The sequence below is a fragment of the Camelus dromedarius genome, chromosome 11 (assembly GCF_036321535.1).
Source record: "Camelus dromedarius isolate mCamDro1 chromosome 11, mCamDro1.pat, whole genome shotgun sequence".
Lineage (NCBI taxonomy): Eukaryota > Metazoa > Chordata > Mammalia > Artiodactyla > Camelidae > Camelus > Camelus dromedarius.
The window spans coordinates 9,074,966-9,095,916 of NC_087446.1; the positions used below are offsets into that span (position 1 = coordinate 9,074,966).

The 20,951-nt window shown below is 56.5% G+C and overlaps 1 protein-coding gene across 8 annotated transcripts; it reads right to left on the bottom strand.

Moving 5' to 3' along the window:
* Nucleotides 1–1,023: 1,023 nt before the first annotated feature.
* LOC105091968 (chronophin) lies at nucleotides 1,024–20,951 on the bottom strand. Of its 8 annotated transcripts, none has more exons than XM_064491459.1 (18): nucleotides 20,604–20,951; nucleotides 19,407–19,449; nucleotides 19,064–19,168; nucleotides 17,860–17,936; nucleotides 17,482–17,593; nucleotides 17,323–17,399; nucleotides 16,690–16,834; nucleotides 16,100–16,168; nucleotides 15,860–15,950; nucleotides 15,290–15,435; nucleotides 14,442–14,553; nucleotides 13,996–14,077; nucleotides 13,830–13,910; nucleotides 13,194–13,310; nucleotides 12,365–12,462; nucleotides 11,918–12,077; nucleotides 10,818–10,912; nucleotides 1,024–2,355 (listed from the first exon to the last, which is right to left on the bottom strand). In XM_064491459.1, exons 1-18 carry the CDS (start codon nucleotides 20,660–20,662, stop codon nucleotides 2,039–2,041), a joined length of 1,986 nt encoding a protein of 661 aa, XP_064347529.1. In that variant the 5' UTR covers nucleotides 20,663–20,951; the 3' UTR covers nucleotides 1,024–2,038. The 8 variants fall into 8 exon arrangements, with proteins under 8 accessions (XP_064347529.1, XP_031319094.2, XP_064347528.1 ...); XM_064491458.1 differs by lacking the exon at nucleotides 1,024–2,355 and adding an exon at nucleotides 8,546–8,738 and having other exon boundaries at nucleotides 10,807–10,912; XM_064491460.1 differs by lacking the exon at nucleotides 1,024–2,355 and adding an exon at nucleotides 8,617–8,738.

The window sequence follows — 20,951 nt, forward strand, 5'->3', positions numbered from 1 at the left end:
ACTTTTCTAAATTAGAGGTTGGGGGAAACAACCCCAAGTTCTTCCAATCTTTCCAAAGCAGAGTCACAAAGCAGAAAAATAAGAGAAATATACTGGGCCATGCCTCATGATAACAAAATGGCTGCAAAAGCTTCCACACCCAAAGCCTAGAAGAGAGGCTGAGAGGGATGATACACCTGGAGGGTGCTGGACCACCTCACAGGGGCAGCCAATAAACTCCCTTCTGCCTTAGTCGGTTTGAGCTGAGCTTGTCACAACCAGAAGTCTCCACGAGTGCACATTTGCTCCCACTTCCTGATGGAGCCAGGCTCAGCCAAACACTCCTTCTTCCCAAGAAGAATCACACTGGGGAGAGTTTCCCAGATCCTGAGGTCCCACCCTTCACTTTATAAATAAGGGAGCAGGCTTGTGCAAGCTCAAGTGACATGTAAATCAGTGACAGTCAAGCCTGGAAGGGTCATGGCATCTCCCCACCCAGCTTCTGTAGGCCTGTCCCGCTGCCCCTCAGCCAGTTCTTGGCTGGGCATGTGAGGCCAGCAGGGCAGACGTTCACAGCAGCACCCAGGTGTGAAGGATGCCTGAAATGGAGGGGCGGGGTCCGCAGCATCTCACCTGAGCTCCCGGAGGGCAAGGACCTGCCTTCCTCCCTCTCTCTACAGAGAGGGACTGCAGCCTCCTGGCATCAGCCAACGTAAGTTCAGATCCTGCCTCAGGTGATCACACTTTCTCGGTGTGTGCCCTTGTGTAGGTTAACATCGCCTTCCTGATCCTCATTCCCCAAGGAGTAAAGTGGGCTGAGTAATACAAGCTTGCTGGAGTTTCTGCAGGACTGAAACGAACCGGTATATAAAGACTCAGTGAGGCATAAAGTGCTGTTGAGCTAAGGTACCGCTGCACTCAGAGAATACTCTGGAACTGAGGTGGATCATTTCACAAAGCGGGTGGGCCCAGTTCCAGGGAAAGCAGGCTCAGGCAGAGGCTCCTCCTCCCGCCCCTCCCTGGACACAGACTTGAACCCACACAGACACTCCCACTCGCACTTTATTAAGTACGGGCGGACTGGTTACAACAGAGGTGGAGGTGGCGGGGAAGGCCCTGCCCCCACTCCCACTGTCACTGTCACACAATAAATAAATAGCTAGGGGTGGGCTCGGGGGAGAGGTGGCATGGCAAATACTGACGGCACAGAGGGAGCATGAAGGCCCCCTTCCCAAGCTGTGGCCACCATCAACACTGGTCTGCTACCATGATCAGGGAGGGGTGGGGCTCTCAGCTACAGAAGCCCCCAGAAGCCACTAAGTGGCCCCTTTGTAGTAGAGGGGTGTCTTCAGCACGTGGACCCTTATTTATGGATAGAAATCTAGACCCCTGGCTGGTCTAGTCAGATTCAGGTTGTCAAGAGGCCACTGTCTCTGACTTCTGGATTGTTCTAGTCAGGATCTAAGAGACCAATGGGTCATTATAAATGGTGTCCTGACTGGTCTACTCAGGACCTAGGGACATGAAAGGGTCATTGTCACTTAGGCTCCCAACTGGTCCGCTCAGGACCCAGTATCAATGAGTCACTATCACTTAGCCTTCTGATTGGTCCACTCAGGGCTCAGGGTAATAATAATTTATGGTTACCTAGACTTCTGATTGGTCAACAGGGACCCAAGGCCAGGGCCCAGGAGCAGGCAGAGCTCTGGAGACCCCCGGGAGGAGGTAGGGGACTAAGTGCTCAGAGTTGGGGGAAATCAGTGGGCAACAGGGCCCAGATTTAAACCAGGGGAGTTCACAGGGCAGGAAATAAGGCCACCTGGCTGGGTCAGGCCAGGGCGAACCAGTCAGGGAGAGGGGGCAACTTCTGGGACAGCAGAGTGCCCAGCCACTGCTGGGAGGGGGTGCGAGGGCCCCGAACCTTCCCTGGGTCCCAGCCCCACCAGGGCAGAAACTGGGGCCAGGGAGCTGGTATGCTTAATGCAGCCCATGGCCCATCACCTCCAGCTGTGGGATCAGGGTGAGGGAGGGTTGTGGCTGTGGCTGCAGGTTGGTGGGCTCAGTCCTCCAACCCCTCCATCAAGTCCGCGATGCTCTCCACATAGTAATGGGGCACAAGGTCGTGCTGGCCAGCCGCCAGGTAGCCCTGGGCCTCCTCCAGGCGGGAGACACCTGTGAGCGTGAGCACGGTGGTCATGCCACAGCGGTGGCCGAAGAGGATGTCGGTCTCCAGGCGGTCGCCCACCATAAGCATGCGGCTGGGGTCCACACTGAAGTGCTCCGTGATGCACTCGAACATGTAAGGGCTGGGCTTGCCCACCACCAGGGCCTGGCGTCCTGAGGCTGTCTCTACAGCAGCAGCCAGGCTCCCGGTGCCTGCAGGGACATGGAGACTCCGTCAGTAGAGGTGGGTGGCAGGGAAAGCATCCAGGCCCTGAAACTGGAATTCCCACAGAGGCAGCTTGGCTCAGAGGTCAAATGATTGAATTGAGTCAAAAGGCCGCCTGCTTCCACATTTCAGTGTTGGGGTTGAGTCTGCAACCATCTGTCTGCATTCACATCCCATCTCCACCTTTCTTGGATAGGCTACTTAATAACCTCCCTGTGCCTCAGTTTTCCCATCTCTAATGTGGGGATATCCACGGCACTACCTCATGTGGGTATTTTAAGGCCTGGATGAGCCACTGCATGTAACTGGGCCTGGCTCGGTCAGTCCTGCCTGAGGTTCACTGCTCTACCCCGGCAGCCATATGCCTTTGGGCAAGCCAACCTCTCTGAGTTTCCTGGACTCACTGGAAAGGGGGATCCAGGCAAGGCCTACCTTCAGAGAGGTGCTGTGGGCATCACAGGGGCAAGTGCTTTGGAAACGGAAAAGCATGTAACAAGCAGCAGTTGTGGTTACTGCTACAAGAATGTGCGTTCTTGGCCTTGGAAACTGGCACAGCCCTTTTGGAATACAGCAGGGCACAGAAATGTTCGCACCTCTGACCCTGTCAGCCTCCACTGGGAAAGTGATCACAAGGCGAGAATTCAAACTGGAGACAAAAAGCTACATGCTTGAAGACGTCCGTGGCCGCAGTAACTATAATAAGCAAAATTGTGGAACGCACCCAAGGGTTTAACAATAGGAGGATTGTTTAGAAGAGGACAGTTCTGATTCCCAGCTCAGTACCATCCTGCCCCACACAATAAGTCCACTGTGCCCGTCCCGGAGGCACATCCTTGTGCCAGAACGTCCTACCGTCACACTGATGTCCCTGAATAAATGATGATGATAATCACAATTTACTAAGCACGTTCTGAAGTGCCAGGGGCTGTGTGCGTGCTCATAAATGCCCATTTTACAGATGAGACAGCTGATGCTCAGTGTTGTTAAGTAACTTGTCCAGGGTTGCACAGCTTAATAAGCGGCAAATAAAAGGTATGCATTCAGGCAGATCTAATCCAGACATGTGCGGGGCCAGCTTGTACTGGCTTAGGAGTACTGAATGCTTCATTTTCAGGAATTCTGTGAGCTGGTGGTTAAGCAAAGCCACTATTAAAAGTTAACTTACACGAACTGACAATCGAATGAAATATGTTTAAAACAAAGGTAATAAATTCTCAGAACTCATCACTTCCTATTTTACCATTATTTATGCTCTTGAGGTTATTTACATCCATAATGATGGAAATATTACAGAATGGCGTGTACATACCTTCCCATCCCCATGATGGGAAGTGACTTCACATTGGGAGCCTGAAACCGGCCTTAGGGGAGTATTTACACCACTGAAATTGGCAACTGGTACAAATCAAGGCTCTTCCAGTTCTTAAATATTTATCAGTACTCCACTGGTCTGACCCCAAACTCTCTGGGCCTCCTTCTCACAAATGACACTTGGCTTGATTAAGCCAAAGGCACAGGGGATGTGCAGACAGCAAGAATCCTTTGCCCGCAGCTCCCAGAGGAGGAGAAACATACCAAGGATCAGGGCAGAGCCAGCCCAGAGCAATCCTGCTGGGAAGGTCTCCCTGACCTCTGACCTAGAACTTGCCAGACTGTTTTCCTGAGAACTGGGTCGGGAAGAAGAACCATTTGCTCTGTTAGAAATTCCTTCCAGGATGGGAAGGGTTCAAGTCCAAAGCAATTTTCTTGGCTCAAGAATGGTAGCTCTGTCAGCAGTTTCCTTTCCCATCAGGATAGAGCTCATCACTCTTGGTCCCTATGTCCTACCTCACTCACTCAGCCAGGATTTACTGAGGCCCAGTTATATGCCAGGCACCGTGCTAGGCACTGGGGATAGAGCAATGAATGAAACAAAGATCCGTACCCTGGGGGAGCAAGCATCCAAGCAGGGGAGTCTATGAACATAACTCTGTCCTCAGACCACTGCATCCCACTCCTCTCAACATCCTGTCATGCAAGGCTGGCATATGTTTCGCTGGTGACGTATTCCTAAGACAGCAGGCATTTCTATTTGCCAGCTCAAGTGGCTGCCACATGGTAACAAGGTAAACACACAATTTAAGAGACCCATAGGGACAGTGGGGGGGGGGGGAACTGGGGTGAGAGATTTGCATTTTTTTCAGATTTTATGCATACTGGGGCCTTTATTAATATTTTTATTCCACTTTCAGAGCTGTATGATTCAGTTGTGCACAAACGGGACAGCAGCGCTGTATTTGTTAAGCTCTGCCTCCCCCTCTTGGCTGTGGGAGTGACCAGCAGAGCTGGTGGGCACAGCCAGGTGGGTGCTGAGACCCAAGGGGCAGGCATGGAGAGGGCCTGGTCTCTCCCGAGCTCCTCCACACTATTCTTCCTGAGCCCCTAGGAGAGCTTCTTAACCCACAGCCTTAATCTGAGCTTTGAGGCCTCCGGAGAACCTCACTTTTCATAGCATGGCCTAGGGCAGGCAGGAGCTCCTGCAGCTGGGAGCCCTGAGCAATGCCCCTACCTTGGATTTATGGCGAAACTGAGACTGAAGTGGTCATGCAGCAAGTATGTCTGCAGTAAAGCTAAGACAGGCCTAGAACAATAAGATTCCCAGCCTGGAACTGGTTCTGCCATGGCCCAAGACCTGTTCCACCCCTAGTGCCCTGTCCTGCAAGATGCCTCCTCCAGGAAGCCTTCCTAGATGATCTCAGGCCTAGGCCCTCCTTGAGGCCCCATCATAACAATGTGTCTACTCCTCAATCAATTCCATCCTGCCCTCCCAGGATCTGGTTATCAATTGAGTCGGTAGCCAGCAGGGAGGGAGTGATGGAGTTCTGTCTCTGCCCTCAGCCTATTGACTAGCTGTCCACACACACTACTGTCAGTTACCCTCTACTACCATCTGCTCTTGTCTAACTTGAACCCTTCAAGATGTAGGAGCCTCACTTGCTCCTGCCTCCTCTGCAGATACCCACTGTCTACCAGCAGCGAAGAGGGCCTTGGATGGAGAGGGTGGGGTTTATGGGTTGGGGGTCAGATGGCCTCAAGAGCCACGTTCAGTTCCTCTTGATCGTGGGCAGCTCACTTCCTCTCTCAGCCTGTTTCTTTAACTGAGAAATGGGACAGTAACTTCCATCTCCAGAGTAATTTTGAAACTAAATAACAGACACTAAGGTGCTTCATAAATCTCTGTAACATGAGAAAGCTCAGATACAACTTACATCATCTGAGACCCAGGCACTCACCCTGGTCACTCTCTCCTCATCGAAACTAGCACGGTTAGTATTCCCATTTTAAACCCAGGGCAGAGATGCTCCAAGGTTATGTAACTTAGCGAGATTACAGAGCCCTGGAGCTGGAACTGGAACTCAGGTCAAACTCCACCCACCTCCTGTGTGCCCTGCTCCCCGCACACCTGCCTTCAACCTGCCACTGGAAATGCTGTTCCAACCCTCCAACAGGGGGACAATCCTTCCAGGCTTTGTCCCCAACTCTCCGACCTCACCGCTATGGCAGGTGGGGCAAAATGACAGTAGTCCTTGAGGCAGGTTCAGGAAGGCTAGGGTTGCAAGTCCAGTCCCTGGATTCCACCTGCAACTCCCTGAGCCACAATGGGCCTCAGTTTCCTCATCTGTCAAATAGTCCCCACTGCCGCCCCTCAACAGGGTGGCGACTACAAGAATTACCATGAGAAGACACAAAAGCATCCTGGGCTCTTGATGGATGGGGACCTCCCTACATCCGTCCTGTTCCCCACCTGTCACCTGGAGGCGCCCTTTCCCTGTCCCGCACCCCCAGGCATGGAGGCGATAGCGCAGGCCGCCCCCCAGCTCAGTTTCCACTCCAGTCCCGTGCTCACCGGGGGTCCGGCTGCCGTCGCTGAGTGGGTGCCACGGGTCGCGGTCGGTGGCTACCAGCAGGCAGTCGGGGTCGCGCAAGTGCGCGCAGGCCTCGCTCAGCTTGGCGAAGGAGAAGTGCTCGTCGTAGCCCACCAGCACGGCGCGCACGCGCGGGGCCGCGCCCGGGTCCTCGCCAGGGTCCCCCGCCAGGCGCAGCCCCGCTGCACGCAGCTCGGCCTGCAGCCCCTCTCCTCCCAGCACGAACACCGCGCCCTGCGCGTCTGGCGGCCCAAGCAGGCGCTGGCGCAGCAAGCGCGCGGCGCACACGGCCGAGCTGAAGAGCTGCTCGGTGCGCAGTCCACCGAAGCCGAGGCGCGCGAAGCGGAGAGCCAGCTCGGGCCGCGTGCGCCGGCTGTTGTTGCTCACGAATAGCGCCGCCTTGCCAGCCCGCGCCAGCCGCTCCAGCAGCTCCGGGGCGCCCGGCACGGCGCGCTCGCCGTTCCACAGCACCCCGTCACAGTCGAACAAGATCCCCTGCGCCCGGCCCAGCACGTCGCGCAGGGCCGCGCCGCACAGCCGCTCGCAGCGCGCCATGCAGCCTACTGGCTGCCCGCACGCCCGCGCCGCGCCGCTCTCTTTCCGCGGGCACGGCGCGCTCTCCCGCAGCCGTTCGGGCCCCGGCACTTGCCAATCGGCGCGCCGGAAGGGCCAGGGGGCGGGGTCATGCCTGGCCCGCGGCCAGTTGGGGCGAGAGTCTCGGGGAGCAGCGCTAACCAAGCCCGGAGAAAAGGGCAGAATCGCGGCCGCCACAGAGGAAAGGCCCCGCCCCTTAGCTCTGCTGGGCCAGTCGCCACGGAGCTTTAGCCCCAACTAGCCTCTTGCAGGGGTGGGAGGCTGGGAGACTGACGCTCTTTTGGGCCAATAAGGAGTTTCGAATCGAAAACATAGCGCGAATAGTCGCCCTGCGTTCCTCAGCCAATCAAAAGCTTAAGGTAGCTGGTTGCTGGGAGGAAAACAGATACTAGAGGAGATGTCATGTTTGGGTAAAATCTCTTTGCCCTTTGAACCGCGGATGCTCCAGTTCCTAGAGAGAGGTCCTGAGAAGCGTGACGGGGAGAGAGGCTCATGGTGTCCTCTCGGACGCTGGAGCCCCTGGCCTAGACCAGTAGTTCTCCACCCTTGCTGTGCAGTAGGGTTCCCTGGGGAACGGATTTTTTTTTTTTAGATAAAATTTACATAAAATAGGATGCGTAGATCTTAAACATACAATTCAATTACTTTTGATAAACGTGTTTTAAAAATACCGAAGTGCGGCAGGACCCCGGAGGTTCTAATTTAATTGTTTTGGGTGAGCCCTGGCATTTTTGGATTTCTTTGTTTTTTAATTACCAAGAAATTCTACTGTGAGGCCAGAACTGAGAGGCACTGGGCTAGAGGCAGCCTGTCCCCTGAGGACTCTTGAGAGAGGAGACAGAGCAGCAGTGGCCAGTTGCCCAGGGCAGTGATGGATCTGGCTACCTAGGTCCCCACTTGGGGAGGGATGTGTCACAATTCTGTGCTTGTCTCTCAACCTCTGAGACCCTGAAGACCTGTCTGACTCCCCAGGAGCAACTGGAGCTTCGAAGACCTGGGAAAAGCCACACCCTGTCAGTCAGTCTCTCGGGCTATTTTCTCTTCTCCAGTGCCCTGGGTTTTGTTCCTGGCCTTTGCATAAGTTGTCTCCTTGGCTTGTAATGTTCTTTCTTCCCTTTTTTTTCACCTGGCCAGCTCCTGAAAGACTCCTTTTTTAAGGAGGTCCTGAGTTCAATCCTAAGCATGCATTCTACCATTTGAGCTATACCCTCCCTCCTTTCCCCCCAGGAAGCCTTCTTGATGGCCACCCTCCATAGACACACACACACACACACACACACACACACACACACACACACACACACACACACACACACACACACACACACACACACACACAACGCTTCCATGGTGGAAGTTGTTAAACGGTTTCACAGGTGAGGAAATGGAAACTCCAAGAAGTTAAAGAAACTGCTCAGGATGTGAGGGCCAAGTCCAGGCTCTGGAATCAGGCAGACCTGGGCCAGGTCCATGACTCACTTGCCATGTGACCTTGGTAGGTCACTTTCTGAGCCTCAGTCTCCTCACCTCTAAGAGGTAATGGGATTTACTCCCCGGGAAGAGGATTAAATGGAATTTATGCAGGGAAAAGCATAGTGTTGAAGTACAGAGTAGGCACTGAAAATGTTGGCTGTTATAATTTCAGACAGGAAAAAGAAAGGAGGCAAAGAATAGGTAATTTTTTCTCCTTTATGAAAGTGGCTTCTTTATTTCAAGGACAGAAAATAAAACTATCATTTGGGCAGCTGCTCCAGTTTTGTCCAAAATAATTTATTTACCAGCCTTACAAAAAAATATATTGGCAAGAGAAAAATTAAAGTCCTGTAGGAGTAGGTGAGCCTCTCCTTCCTTCCAGCGGCTCCCCTGGGACCCTGCCAGGGAGTGGGGAGTTGGCTGAGGGGACCCCCAAACCCAGAGTGGATCCAAGAGGACAAAGTCTAGAAGCGGAGGACTGTTCTGAGTCCCCCTTGCCATGGGGGCCGACCCAGCGGGCACCGAGGCACTTGTAGGCAAAGGCTGGAGGCCCCCCACCCCCTTGGGAGGGGTGAGGGCTGTGTCCTGGGAGGACAAGGTGGGGAGGAAGGGATGCTGAGGGCTGTGAGGGAGGAGCTGCCAGCTCAGTCGGTCTCTGAGGCAAGGTTCCTGGGCCGGGGCTGAGGGGGGATGACTGGGGGAGTGGGGGCCCTGCCTACTGCCTCAGGGGCCCCTCCCTCCTCTGTGGCAGCCCCCAGGTCCACATCTGCAGGCATGCTCAGAGAGACTCCGCTGGGGGAGGCTGGACCTGGGGAGGCTGGGCTGGGGGAGGCTAGTGAGGGCCGGCTCTGGCGCCGGGCAGGCTGGGGGGCAGTGGGGGGTAATGGAGGCGGCACCGTGGGGGCCCGGAGGTTGCTGCCAACCAGACGGCGGGGCAGAGCCCGGGGGGTCACAGGGCTGCCAGAGCCAGGGGGTGGGGCTGAGGCTGGAGGGGTGCAGCGGGTGCTGGAGACCTGGGGGGGCGGCATGGTGGGCCTGGCTGGCGCTGGGCGTTTGGCTGTGGAGGAAGGAAAGGGTTAATTAGGCATCCACACTGCCTGTGGCAACTCCCCAAGCTCCATGCCACCTCATCTTGGTATCTGCTGTTCCCTCTGCCGGGAACAGTTTCCCTGCTGGATTCTCACCATTCGGGCCTCTGTCCACTGCTCTCCACCCTGTGAGCTACAGGACCCCTCCTCAGCCCTGCCCCAGTTCCTGTCATATTTTCCAGTCATCTTTTCTTCTTGGGACTTCTTCAGCTCTGAAATGATCTTGTCAATTTTAATTTTGCTGGACTATTGATTGTCTACCCGAGTAGAATGTAAACAAAGTGAGGCCATCGTATGTGCAGCTGGCCGGCACAGCGTGTGGCGGGCATGGAGTAGTTCAGTACATATTTGTTGAATAAAGAAATGAGTTCCCCCTGACACCTGGGTCCTGCTCACCTCCTCTCAGAAGCCTACCAGAAACTCCCCCAGTCCAGCGTTCAGATCCCCCTGCAGAGTCCAACCTGGGGAGGCAGCCGACAGGCGGGGTGGGGCCAGGACATCTGGACTCTGGTCCTAGCTCTGCCTCTACCCACTGGGGGGACTTGAGCCCCTGTGGTCTCAGTTTCCTAACCAGTGAGATGGGATGCAGCCTTGACTTCCTAGGGCTGACAAGAGGACCAGTGCAGGTGATGCTGTGACAGCCGTTTGACTTGTGCTCCAGTGAGCAAACATCCTGCTTGCCCCCCACCCAGGAAAGGTGGCTAGAAGCCCCACCTGTAGGAAGGCCCTTGCGTGACCTCCCAGCATGTGGTGGTCCAGAGGCCCGTGCCGCTGTCCTTTCTATTCCCAGATCTACCCTATATACCCAGGTGGAAAAGTCTAGAGCCTCCTGGGCTGGGCATCCCAAGTGTCCTAGTTGCCCTGGAAGACTCTCCACCTGAACCTGCCTGGCTTTAGGCCACCTCAACAGCTGAGTGCACCAAAGAGGCTCAGAAGGAGGCCGCTTGACCACCACCACCACCACCGCCACCACCACTCTCCTTCACAGCCCTTTGGAGACCCCATCTTCCTTCTTTACTCTATGATCTCTGGGCTTCTGGAGGGACTGGACTCCACTGCCACTAATGCTCGCGACTGCTGACCTTTATTGAGCATGGACTGTGTGCTGGCTATGGGCCAGGCGGCACCGTTTCATTCTCCAAATAGCCCTCCATGGTAGTTGCAGTTACTGTCCCATTACACAGAGGAGGCAGCTGAGGTGCAGACAGGTGAAGTCACCTGCCCAAGGTCACAGAGCTGGAATCTGAGCCCAGAGCATCAGGCAGCAAACCTGGGTTCTTAGCTACCTGGATTCCTGGCTTCCCTCGGCTGTCCGAAAACATGGGAAACGGCCCGCCCCCTCTCCCTGCCCACCCTCTTGCACCCCCGTTCCTCCCACAGCCAACTCACTCTTCCGAACTGTGTCCTCTGCTGGGGCTCCTGCCTCCGGGGGGCTCCTACTGAACTTGGGGGAGGCTGGTCTGAGGGGCGTCTCGGACTCTGCCCTGAGAAGGAAGAGGAGGGTCAAGGTCAGCCCTGGCCATCTCCCAGAGGTCTCCTGGAGTTGTGGGGAGGCTCCCAGCCAACAGGCTGAATTTGGATCTTCCCAGGACTTGTCCCCACCTCTACCACCTTGTGGCCGGGCCTGGGATCTGTCCCTAGGCTGGGCCTCCCTGAAGAGATGCTTCTGGTGTTGGCCAGAGTTTGCATCCATTGAGGCCTGGCTGCTGTGTGGCACTGAGACAGGGTCCGTGGTCCCCTATGTGGCCAGGATAGGGGGTAGAACGTTGGAGCTCCCCTCTGCCTCAGCTCTCAGGGTCTACATGATCTTTATGGGATGTTCCGGCCATGAGAGAAGCCAGAGACCAGACAAGAAGCAGAGGAGGAGGCCATGGCTCATCTCTGGCTCTGCTCCATTGGCTGGTCCTCAGGGAGGCCGTTCCTGACCCCATGGCTCATGCAGCTCCCTGCTCCATCTCCCCGTGTAGCACACATCACCGCCTGATGTTAGATCGTGCCTCTATTCATGCTGGTTGATTCTCTCTCCCCACCCCGTGGAATGCAAGTTCTAAGGGTTGTATTCGTCTGTGTTACTCATTTGAGGAAATTCATTTTTGGGCCCCAGCAGTCTGTGATAACTGAACAATCCCCACTTGGTTGGGGGCAACATGGTAGCACGCAGCCCCTCCGATGTAAAGCATCAAAGAGAGGACTGGAAAGTACAGTATTTACAAATTCCAAAATGACCAGCTCCTTAGTTTCCTAAATCTTAGGGCCTGAAACAATGCCTGGCACATAGTAGGTGCACAGCAAAGAGCCATGTAACCCCGCAGGGAACACAGCAGTGGCTGAGAGGAGTATGTCTGTTTCCACCCCACCCACTCCAAACTGGGAAACCTAGCATTTGGGATGAAAATACAGTAATTGTTTTTCCTAAAATTCTGTTGGACGCCCTGGGAGATGGTGCCTCAGGCTGGGCATTGTGGGGCCATTCATACGTCAGTCCTTACCTTTCCTTGGCAGCCACTGGGACCGGGGTCGGAGCTGGAGATGGGACAACAGCTGGGGTGGGCATGGCAACTGCTGGAAGCTCCTCAGAAGCCGGCCTGTCACTGACCTTGTCCTGGGGAGCAGGCACTGAGAACAAGCCTGACACGTTGAAGTTGATATCTGCGGATAGAAAGGAGCAGGTCGTAACTTGCAGAACTTCCGCCAACCTTATCCCGCTCAGCCCATGATGGGACCATTTTTCCTTTCCCCTGATGCTATCTGGACTGTGTTTTGCCTTCTCACTCCCACATGGGCCTCACAACAATCCCACGAAGCAGGCATGTTCACCTCCATTTTACAGATGAGAAACTGAGGCTCAGAGTGGAGGGGGCTGCCAGGGACTAAAGTCTGGATGCCACCAAACTCGGCAGATGAGGGCACAGGATTCACAAAGGCGGGAGCTTTACCTCCAGGGAAGAGGGTGTCTGCGTTCTGTATCAGAGCCTCGACCACGCCCACCACCTGGATGGACGACACTGAGGCTGCATCCAGCTGGGCTGGGTCCCTGGGACAAAAAGAGAGCAAAAGTGAGTCATCATTTAGCAAGGTCTAGTGGCCCCAACTCTGGCCCTGTGCTGCGTACATCAATCACATCAAGTCCTGTTCTCAAAACACTCCCAGACCACCAGTGTATGGCAAATGTATCAGTCACACGCCAAATTTTCCCCTTCCTTCACCCACAACAGACATCACCAGACAGTCATGGTGCCACTGTCCTCATGGATCTTGGATCTAAGCAGCCTCAGCAACTAACTGCACTCAGCAAATGAACGAATTCTTTTTGCCTTCCCAGCTGGGTGAATAACAACCCCTCACGTTCCACAGTACTTTACAGTTTACAAAACATTTCTCCATTCATTATCTCATCTAATTCCCAAAGCACAGATCCTCAACATTTGTATAATTTCTTTCCAATTTACAGATGAAGGGCCACAGTGCCTTCCTAAGGCCCATCTCTAGAAGGTGCAGGGGTGGGGCTAGAACCAGATCTCTGGGCTCCCAGCGCCCAGCAACAGACTGCCAAGCACCCCATTACTACCATTACCCAGAATGCCTATCTCCAAAGCCCTGTGGGGTCTGTGATCCCTTCGGGCTGTTCCTCACAGCAGCCTTGACAAAACGAGCTGCTCAACCCACTCCAAGGATGGGGAACCTGAGGCCCAGCGGGGAATAAACAGCAGATGTTTGGGTGGGGTGGGCTGGGGCTGTCCCCTTCCCCCAACCCGTGCGCCTCACCCTTCCTTCTCAGGGGGCCACAGCAGGTTGGGCCCCAGGACAATGGCGATGTTGCTGGGTGTCATCCTGTTCACCTCCTGCTCCTCTGCCAGCCGTGCCAGGAACTTCATCAGGTACCTGGTGGGGGTGGGAGGGGGCCTTAAGCCAGGGGCGGGGCATCTGGGGCCACAAACACCCATGGATGCCTCCAAAACCCGAGACTTTCCCAGCCGGGGGTTTCCAAAGAGTGGCACAGATCCCACAAAGGATGTGTTTTGAAGTTTAACAGTTACATTAGTTGACCGACTGAGCATCACCTACGTGTCAGGCACTAAGTTGAGAACCTCCTGGACACTCTACGGAGTAGGGGCTGTCACGCTCCATGTCTTCCACATGAGGGTGCTGAGGCACAGAGAGGTTAAATTGCTGGCCCAGGAGCACAGCAGAGGCTGAGGTGGGATTTGAAGCCAGGTGGTGTGGCTTCAAGGTTCAAGGTATGTGTTTAGTCCAGTGTCTCGCATAAATATGGCTACTACGTCAAAGCTGTGTTTTCAGATATATTGCTTAGGATAAGGGGGCAGGACTCAAACCCAGGGCCCTGAAATGCCAGCTGGGCCCTGGCTTCGGGGAGGCCATTGGGATGGGCCGGGGGCTCACCTGAGGTTACTGAAGTTCTCGCGGGGCAGGCGGCTGCATACCTCCTGGAGGGCCTCCAGCCGGGCTCCTGGCTCCTTCAGGCTGGGAAGGGGAGAGGTCTGGTGAGCCAGTCCAGAGAGGCCCCCTCGGCAGCCTTGTCCTCCCCTGCACCGGCCCCCATCCTCACCTGGCTGCCCTCATCCAATCGTCATAGAGGTCAAAAGTCATCAGTGGCTCTGGCAGCTCCCGCAGATAGGACTTGAGGGCACCTGGAGTGGTGGTGGGGGCTCAGACTAAGCCCACCAAGTCCCCACCGCTACCCCCAGGACCTGGCTCTCTCCATGTTAGAAACCTCCAGCCCTTGTTTACACTAACGTGTCTAGGTCTGATCATTTCTTTGGGCCACAGACTCTTGAGAAAATGATGGAACTTAGTGATCTTGTCCCTCAAAAAATGTACACACATTCCAGGGGGCTCATCGTGGACCTCATGTTAAGCGCCCCTACATCTCCTCGGATGTCTTCTCAACAGATTATCAGGCCTTAAGCCAAATGTATCATGGATCATTCCAGGCAGCTTCAGGGAAGGGAACGGGGGGAAGGCCCTCCACCCAGGGCTCCTCGGAGCAGGCACCTGCCACGGCGTGGGGGTCCGAGCAGAACTCCTGCAGGCTGCGGGGGTCCAAGGCCATCGTCTGCTTGAGGCGTTTCAGCACGGAGGCTCCAGCGGCCAGACGGAAGAGGCCCTGAGGCAGGAGAGGGGGCAAGCGGGGGTCACGGAGGGCTGGGCAGGGCTGGACACCCTGGCTGGGAGGCCCTGGCTCACTCCCATCCTGGGGTAGGCCTTGGGGGCCCCACTGGTTTGGTGGGCTGAGTGGACATCACTATGTCTGTGGTTCCTCTCAACTCTCAAGGTCTAGGATTCTGAGCAAAGTGCAAAGTCTGGGAGGAGCTAGGAAAAGTTATGGGGAGACAAGAGTCTGGTTGGGAGCAGAAAAAAGACAGGAGGCCCAGCAGGTCTGTCGGGAAGCAGAAGATCCTCTTAGAGTGTGATCCACCTCCTAAGGGTCTGTCTTCAGGAAAGCAGCGATGTACTAGCTTGACGGAGTGCAAAGGACGGGTGAGGGCAGCGAGTGGTAGTGACTCACGTGGAGTCCTGGCTTCACTGCCACCTTGTCACCTGCCGCTGGGCACATCTACCTGTTGGCCTGTCTCCCCCTTGCAAAATGGTGCTAATGAGGGCTCCCTCCAAGGGCTACTGGGATAACCCAATGGAGCAAGGAATGCAAAGGGCTTACAGCACAGTGCCTGGCCCATACGAGCATCACTAAGTGGGAGGTGGTGTCAACTCAGCAGCAGGAGGCCATGCCTTCTCCTGGGACCTGTGTGCTAATGGTGGGATCCCAGGCCCCCGCACCAGCAAGCTGTGGGACTGAGTGAGGGCCCTGATGCTCCTTCCCCACCCGCCCCAGCGAGCCCCACCTCTTCCTTCATGCCCTCAGAAAGCAGCATCACAACGCAGGCCTCGATGGGCAGGGCGATGTCCCGGCCTAGCTCTTGCAGGTGGGTTCCCAGAGACACCCCGTACACCCTGGAGAAGGGGGCGGCCGTCATCGAGGGGGAGGGGTCTGCAGGGACGAGACAGATCAGCGGCCTAGGGTCCTCCCACCCCTGAGCATCCAGGTCAGGGCAGATGGGGCACCCTGAGATGTTCTCAAGGGGCTACCACCTGCCAACTGACCATCCATGCCAAACATCCTGAAATCATCCAACATCCCTAATCCACTCACCTCCACTGCCTCCACCCTTGTCCAGGCCACCGTCACCTCCCTTCTGCCTCCTAACAGGTCTCTTGACCCTAGTCCTGCCCCTTCATTCCATCCTCCGAGCTGCAGCCAGAGCAACCTCTCCATCTCAAATCTAACTGTCCTCCTCTGCTCAGAACTCATCCATGTATCCTTATTGCCCTTCAGGATGGAGTGCAAGGTTCTTAACGTGCCCCAAGCAGGGTGGGGGTCAGGGGTGTGGGTTGAGGCCCACCTGTGTCCCCACCTGCTTGGCTGTGGTTCTCCCTCAGCTCAGCGAGGGCCGTGTCCAGAGAGCTCAGAGACTTGCGATGGTAATCAGCCTGAATCTCCATGAGCTGTGGGGACGAAGGGACACCCCCAAGGGAAGAGAGGGAAGCTGAGCCTCCCCCAGGGTCACAAATGCAGACCCCTCCCTCCCACCATCTCGCAGGGGGTCTCAGTGGCCCCTGAGCTCTGGGTAGCAGGAGCCTGGTCTTGGACTCACATGGATGAAGTAGTTGGCATATGTGTCCTCCTTGGTGGTGAAGTGGTACAGGTCGGCCAAGTACTCGTCCTTGGGGACAGAGAGGGTTTATACCATTGAGGCTGGGGCCCAGCAGGGAAGCTTGGAGGGGTGAGTGACTTGCCCAAGCTGTATGGGGAGGGTCGCAGACAGCTCTCCTCTCTCTGCCAAGGTTGGCTCTTGGGGCCAGCCCACAGGGGCCCCTTCAAGCCCTTGAGAGGCTTTTACAGCTTCTAGTCCTCTTCTCTGTGTCCACATAACCTTGGCACAGTGCCTTGTGTTACTCGCTGCTCATTCACTCACTCACTCACTTTGCAAACACACCGAGATTCTGGTGAGCAGGCCCTTCCAGCTGTTGTGCGACTGGTATAAACAGAGGCTACAAGGTAATGCCTAGTATGCACTTTGGTGCCTGACTGCCTGGGTTCAAATCCCAGCTCTGCTGCTTTCTAGCTCTGTGGCCTGGGGCAAGTCCTGTCTCCTCTCTGAGCTCTGGTTTCCTCCTCTGCGAAACGGGGACAGTACCCACCCCGGCCACCCCCGCACATCCAGAAAGCCCCATATGCCCTCACCTTGCACTGCTCCACCTTCCTCTTCAGCTCCTCCTCCTCCTCCTTCAGCGTCTCCACCTTGTTGGCCGTGGTGGTGTGACTGTAACTGCCGGGGCCGCCACCCAGGCCCTGACTGCTGCCTGAGTTCTTAGCTGCCTGACTGAGCCTGGGGACGATCCCAAGGTGGGGTGGTCACTGTTCCCATAGCATGTCCAGAGCCAAGTGCCCCTCCATATACCTGACCACATAGCATTCTGGGATTTACAGATGCAAATCCCAGAGCTGCGCTGGCCTTGGGCCTCTGCAGGGTCTGCGCAGAGTGCTCTGGGTCGCCCCCTGGTGGCGAGCTTGATGATCATAGCCACACACCTCCAGAGTAGAGGGTGGGGCTGTCCTACCATCCAGGGATCTTGGAGGATGGTTTATGGCTATCCTAGGCTTTGGTGATACCCCCACCTGCACAAACACATGTACAGACGCGCACAGAGGCCCCCTCACATGTGCCGTCACATGTTCCTAACGTCTGGGTGTGGCACAAGAACACACACTGTTCTCAGTGGGCCCTGCAGTGTCCTCCTCATGGAGGAAGGGCCTAAGTTCTGTGGCCACATCCATGGGCTGGCATGAACCCCACCTGAAGGCTGTGGCTCCCACCTGCTCTTAAGCGTGTTCCAGTCAGACACCAGTTTCTGCAAGCTTTTCTTGTGCTTAAGGATGGCTGGCAGTTCCTCCTGGGGGTGGGCAGAGGAGGGTTCAGTGGGCTGTGGAGGTAGGAGCTAGAGGTTGGGGAAGCTAGGGGCGGGGCTGAGTCACCTCACTCAGCCTGCTGAGCGGCTGCAGGACATCCCTCTCCAGGGTCATCTCAAACTCAGCCAGGATGCGGGCCAGCTGGTTCTGAATGGCACAGCTCATCTCCAAGGCCTTCCTGTGGACACAGCACCCAGTGGGCCCAGGCTCCCACAGCCCCTCACCCCCATCTGGAAAGACTCAGGCCTCCTCTCTCCCTCCTGTCCCTCTATCTCTCCTTCATCTTCACTGAGCCCCACACCCTCCTCCCAAGTCTGGCTGCCCTCACTGACCAGGGCACTCTCCCCAGACTGGTTATCTTTCCCCAGTGAACTGGACCCCCTCTCAGCCCAGATCCCTCCTTGGCATCTCCAGGTGAGGGCCAAGCCCCCAGTTCGTGCTCACCCCATGCTGGAATCGGGGTCCAGCTCCTTGAAGCTCTCGGCCATCGTGGTGGACAGAGCCATGAGGGGAAGCTTCTTCTGCAGGGAGGGGCAGGGCTGGCTGTGAGCATGTGTGTGCTCGCCCCCTGGGCTCCCTCCACCCTACTTGAGCACATGGCAAGTCCCTTGGGGGCAGTACCTCACCAAGGCACTGGGCATGGACAGGGAAGGTGGGAACCCAGGGGGCTGCAGTCACAGGTGGGAGTGGAAGCAGGATGATGACAAGGTACATGGAGGTGACATCTCCTTGTGACCATGTACAGAGCCCATATCCACCTGGGGTCCCTTTTCTCCCTCCCAGAAGCCACTGGATTGGGCAGGAAGGAATGACCAAGTCCCATCACTGAACGGAAAACTCAAAACAGAGGGTGCGGCTTGCCTAAGTTCACACAGTTAAGAAAGTGGAGAAGCCAGGAACACCACCTCGGAGAGGGCTCTTTCCTCTGCTTCAGAGCGTATGTGACTGACTGAGCCCCCAAACAACTCAAAACCAACCACGGCTCCCTATTGCTCTGGTCAAGTTCAATTATCATCTGATCACAAATATGCCTCCCCATTCCTACCTAGCCTAATGGAGAGCATCAGCTTTGGTCAGAGAGACCAGGGTTCAAATCTTAGTTTTGCCACTTACTAGCTGTGTGACCTTGAGTGAGTCAGTTTACCTCTCTGCTTCCATTTCCTCCTCTGTACACAGTGCTATTAAAGGCAGCCTCCTCCTACGGTTATTTTCAGCATTAAGTGAAGCAATGCTTTGACATATCTTAGCAACAGACTAGCAGTAATCAACCCATAAATACTGGCTGTTGATTAATACCAGTGAGTAACACTCAAAATCCACCTCAAATGCCACTTCCTTCAGGAAGCCCTCACAGGCTGCCCAGTTAAGAGCACCTGCTCTGGGTGCTGATTGGACAGAGAGGTTCAGGTGCTGTCAAGAGGCCTGGCTTTGGCTCAGAGGATTGGTGCAGAGGGGGCGGGGTCAAGAAGGGGATGGGGAAGAAATAGGATCTAATGAGTGGGGTGCCCGAGGGGCCTTAGGACAAAGCAGTCTCCACTCCCTTGATTCCAGAGATGCATACTGGCGGGGAGACCCCAGCTGTGACCTCGCTGCCCCATTGGACAGAGGTGTCCTGCCCAGGCTCCTCCTCCCTGGGACCCCCACTCACCACCCGCTTGTCCATGTCTGCCCCGCTCTGGCCCTGCAGACAGGCCTGCAGTCGTTTGTGGACATTGTGGGCTGCTCGCTTGGCTGGCTCCAGCCTCTGCTCCACCTGGGAGGGGGTCCGGGGGTTATGGATCATGGGAGGTGGTTGTTCCCCACTCCCCAGTTTTCCCCCAGAGCAGGAACTACCTTTCTCTTTCCTACTCCTGGGGACCCCATGGCCAACAGCATGAGAATGACTCAACTCAGGTCCCCAGCTGGCATCCCTGCCCGGCCCTCTGCTGACAGCTTGCACAGGACGCCTGCACAGGCCTGCCCTGCCACCCACTATTGGCCCAGGCATGTACCTGCTGCAGGTCCTCACCCAGGAACTCAGCAGTCTCCGGGGTGCTGTGGGGGGAGAGAGAGCTTCTGCTGAGCCGACCCAGGTTAGAAAACCCCCGGCCTCCTCCGGCCCCCCCAAAACAGGGCACCTGAACCCCAGTTGCTTCCAGTGCCCCTCCCGATCAGGCCGCCCTGGGTGGCCCGCCTGCCTCATCCCAGTCGGAACACATTCCACGGGGGCGGGAATAGGATACAGGCTTTTTCCTCCTCCACCCAGGGCTGTGTCCTGAGAGGGCGGACAAAACCAAAGAGGGTACTGGGGGAGCCTCTCTATTCTGCTGATCAGGGCAGCGGAGACCCCGGGCTGGCCCCAAGAACAGGAAGTGTGTGAACTCGGACTCCTGGGCTGTCAGTCACACAGGACTCTGGACTGTAGTGATGGGCAGGTCCTGGGCCTCCACCGGGGGACATGTGGGGACACTGAGGCCTGGAGCAAGGTGGCCTGACTACCCAGGCTAACACAGGTGTCTGCGCCAATGTGAGACTAGAACAGGTCTGTGGACACTCAGTCCCTTCCCCTGGGCCCAGAGAATGAGAAACTCCCACTGCAGGGGGAAGAGATGACAGGCCCTGGGAGCTCCACAGATTTCTGACCTCCATGCCACCAGCTCAGGAGCTGTGGTAGGAACAGGGGGACCTGAGGATGTTTCTACCTGAGGCTGGGAAAAGCAGAAGCAAGATAGAGAAGCAGGAGGCCTCTGGGCTGGGGGGTGGGTGGGGTGGGAAGAGGCACCAGGCAGACAGGGGCAGGCCCCTCCTTCCACCTCTGACGGGACCCTGTCTCTTCCGCTCCCCTAAGGTCTGGGCTGCTGGTCACCCCTCCCCCTCAGGCAACCAGATAACAGTCCCCATTGTACAGAGGGGACAAGTGAGGCCAGGGAGGACCATCTATTTAGAGGCTCATGGAGACAGAGAAGACCCAGCATCTTTGATCTTCCACTCGCCCTCCAATTGGGGGTGGGGGTGCCCCTTCCCCCAAAGGCCAGTGCCTACCCTTCCTGCTCTGGCTGGGAGGTGAGGGTGGCATTTAGAAGGGAGGAAGAGAAGTGGCCAGTCAGAAGGTGGCTGTCCAGCTGTCCCCTACCTCCCCCCACTTTTACCTCCCCTAGGGTCCTACGGGGGGTGAGCCGGGGGCTGGAAGGGAGGGGGCTGCCTCTTACCGTCCCAAGCTGCCCGTGTGGGCCAGCTGCCGCATGCGATGCAGCTGCCTCTTCATCATCTTGGGGGCGGGCTGGGGGCTGCGGGGTCACGGTGGGGGTCGAGGGCCCAGCCCCCGGCCCAGCCTGCCTCTGCCCGCGGCGCCTCTCTCGCCCCGGATGGGTGGGCGGCGCTCTCCGCTTCCTGGGCCAGCCGCGCTCTCGCTCGCTGCTCGCTCTCTCCTCCCCCGCTGGCGACTCCGCCCCCGGCCCCCAGGTCACTCCACTCTCCAAGTTTGTTTTCTCACTCTTTCGCGTCTTCCGGAGGCCCCCCAAGGGCCCCTCGCCGGTCCTGGCGAGTGTGGGTCCGCC

Bases quoted from the DNA above. Each gene is read 5' to 3' on its own strand.
- LOC105091968 (XM_031463231.2), bottom strand. From the start codon at position 20,662: ATGATGAAGAGGCAGCTGCATCGCATGCGGCAGCTGGCCCACACGGGC. The intron at 17,400-17,481 runs GTGACTCAGCCC...GCCCACCCCCAG, and splicing joins CGCTCAGCAGGCTGAGTGAG to GAGGAACTGCCAGCCATCCT. The intron at 10,913-11,917 runs GTAAGGACTGAC...CTTCCTTCTCAG, and splicing joins CCAGTGGCTGCCAAGGAAAG to GGCAGAGTCCGAGACGCCCC.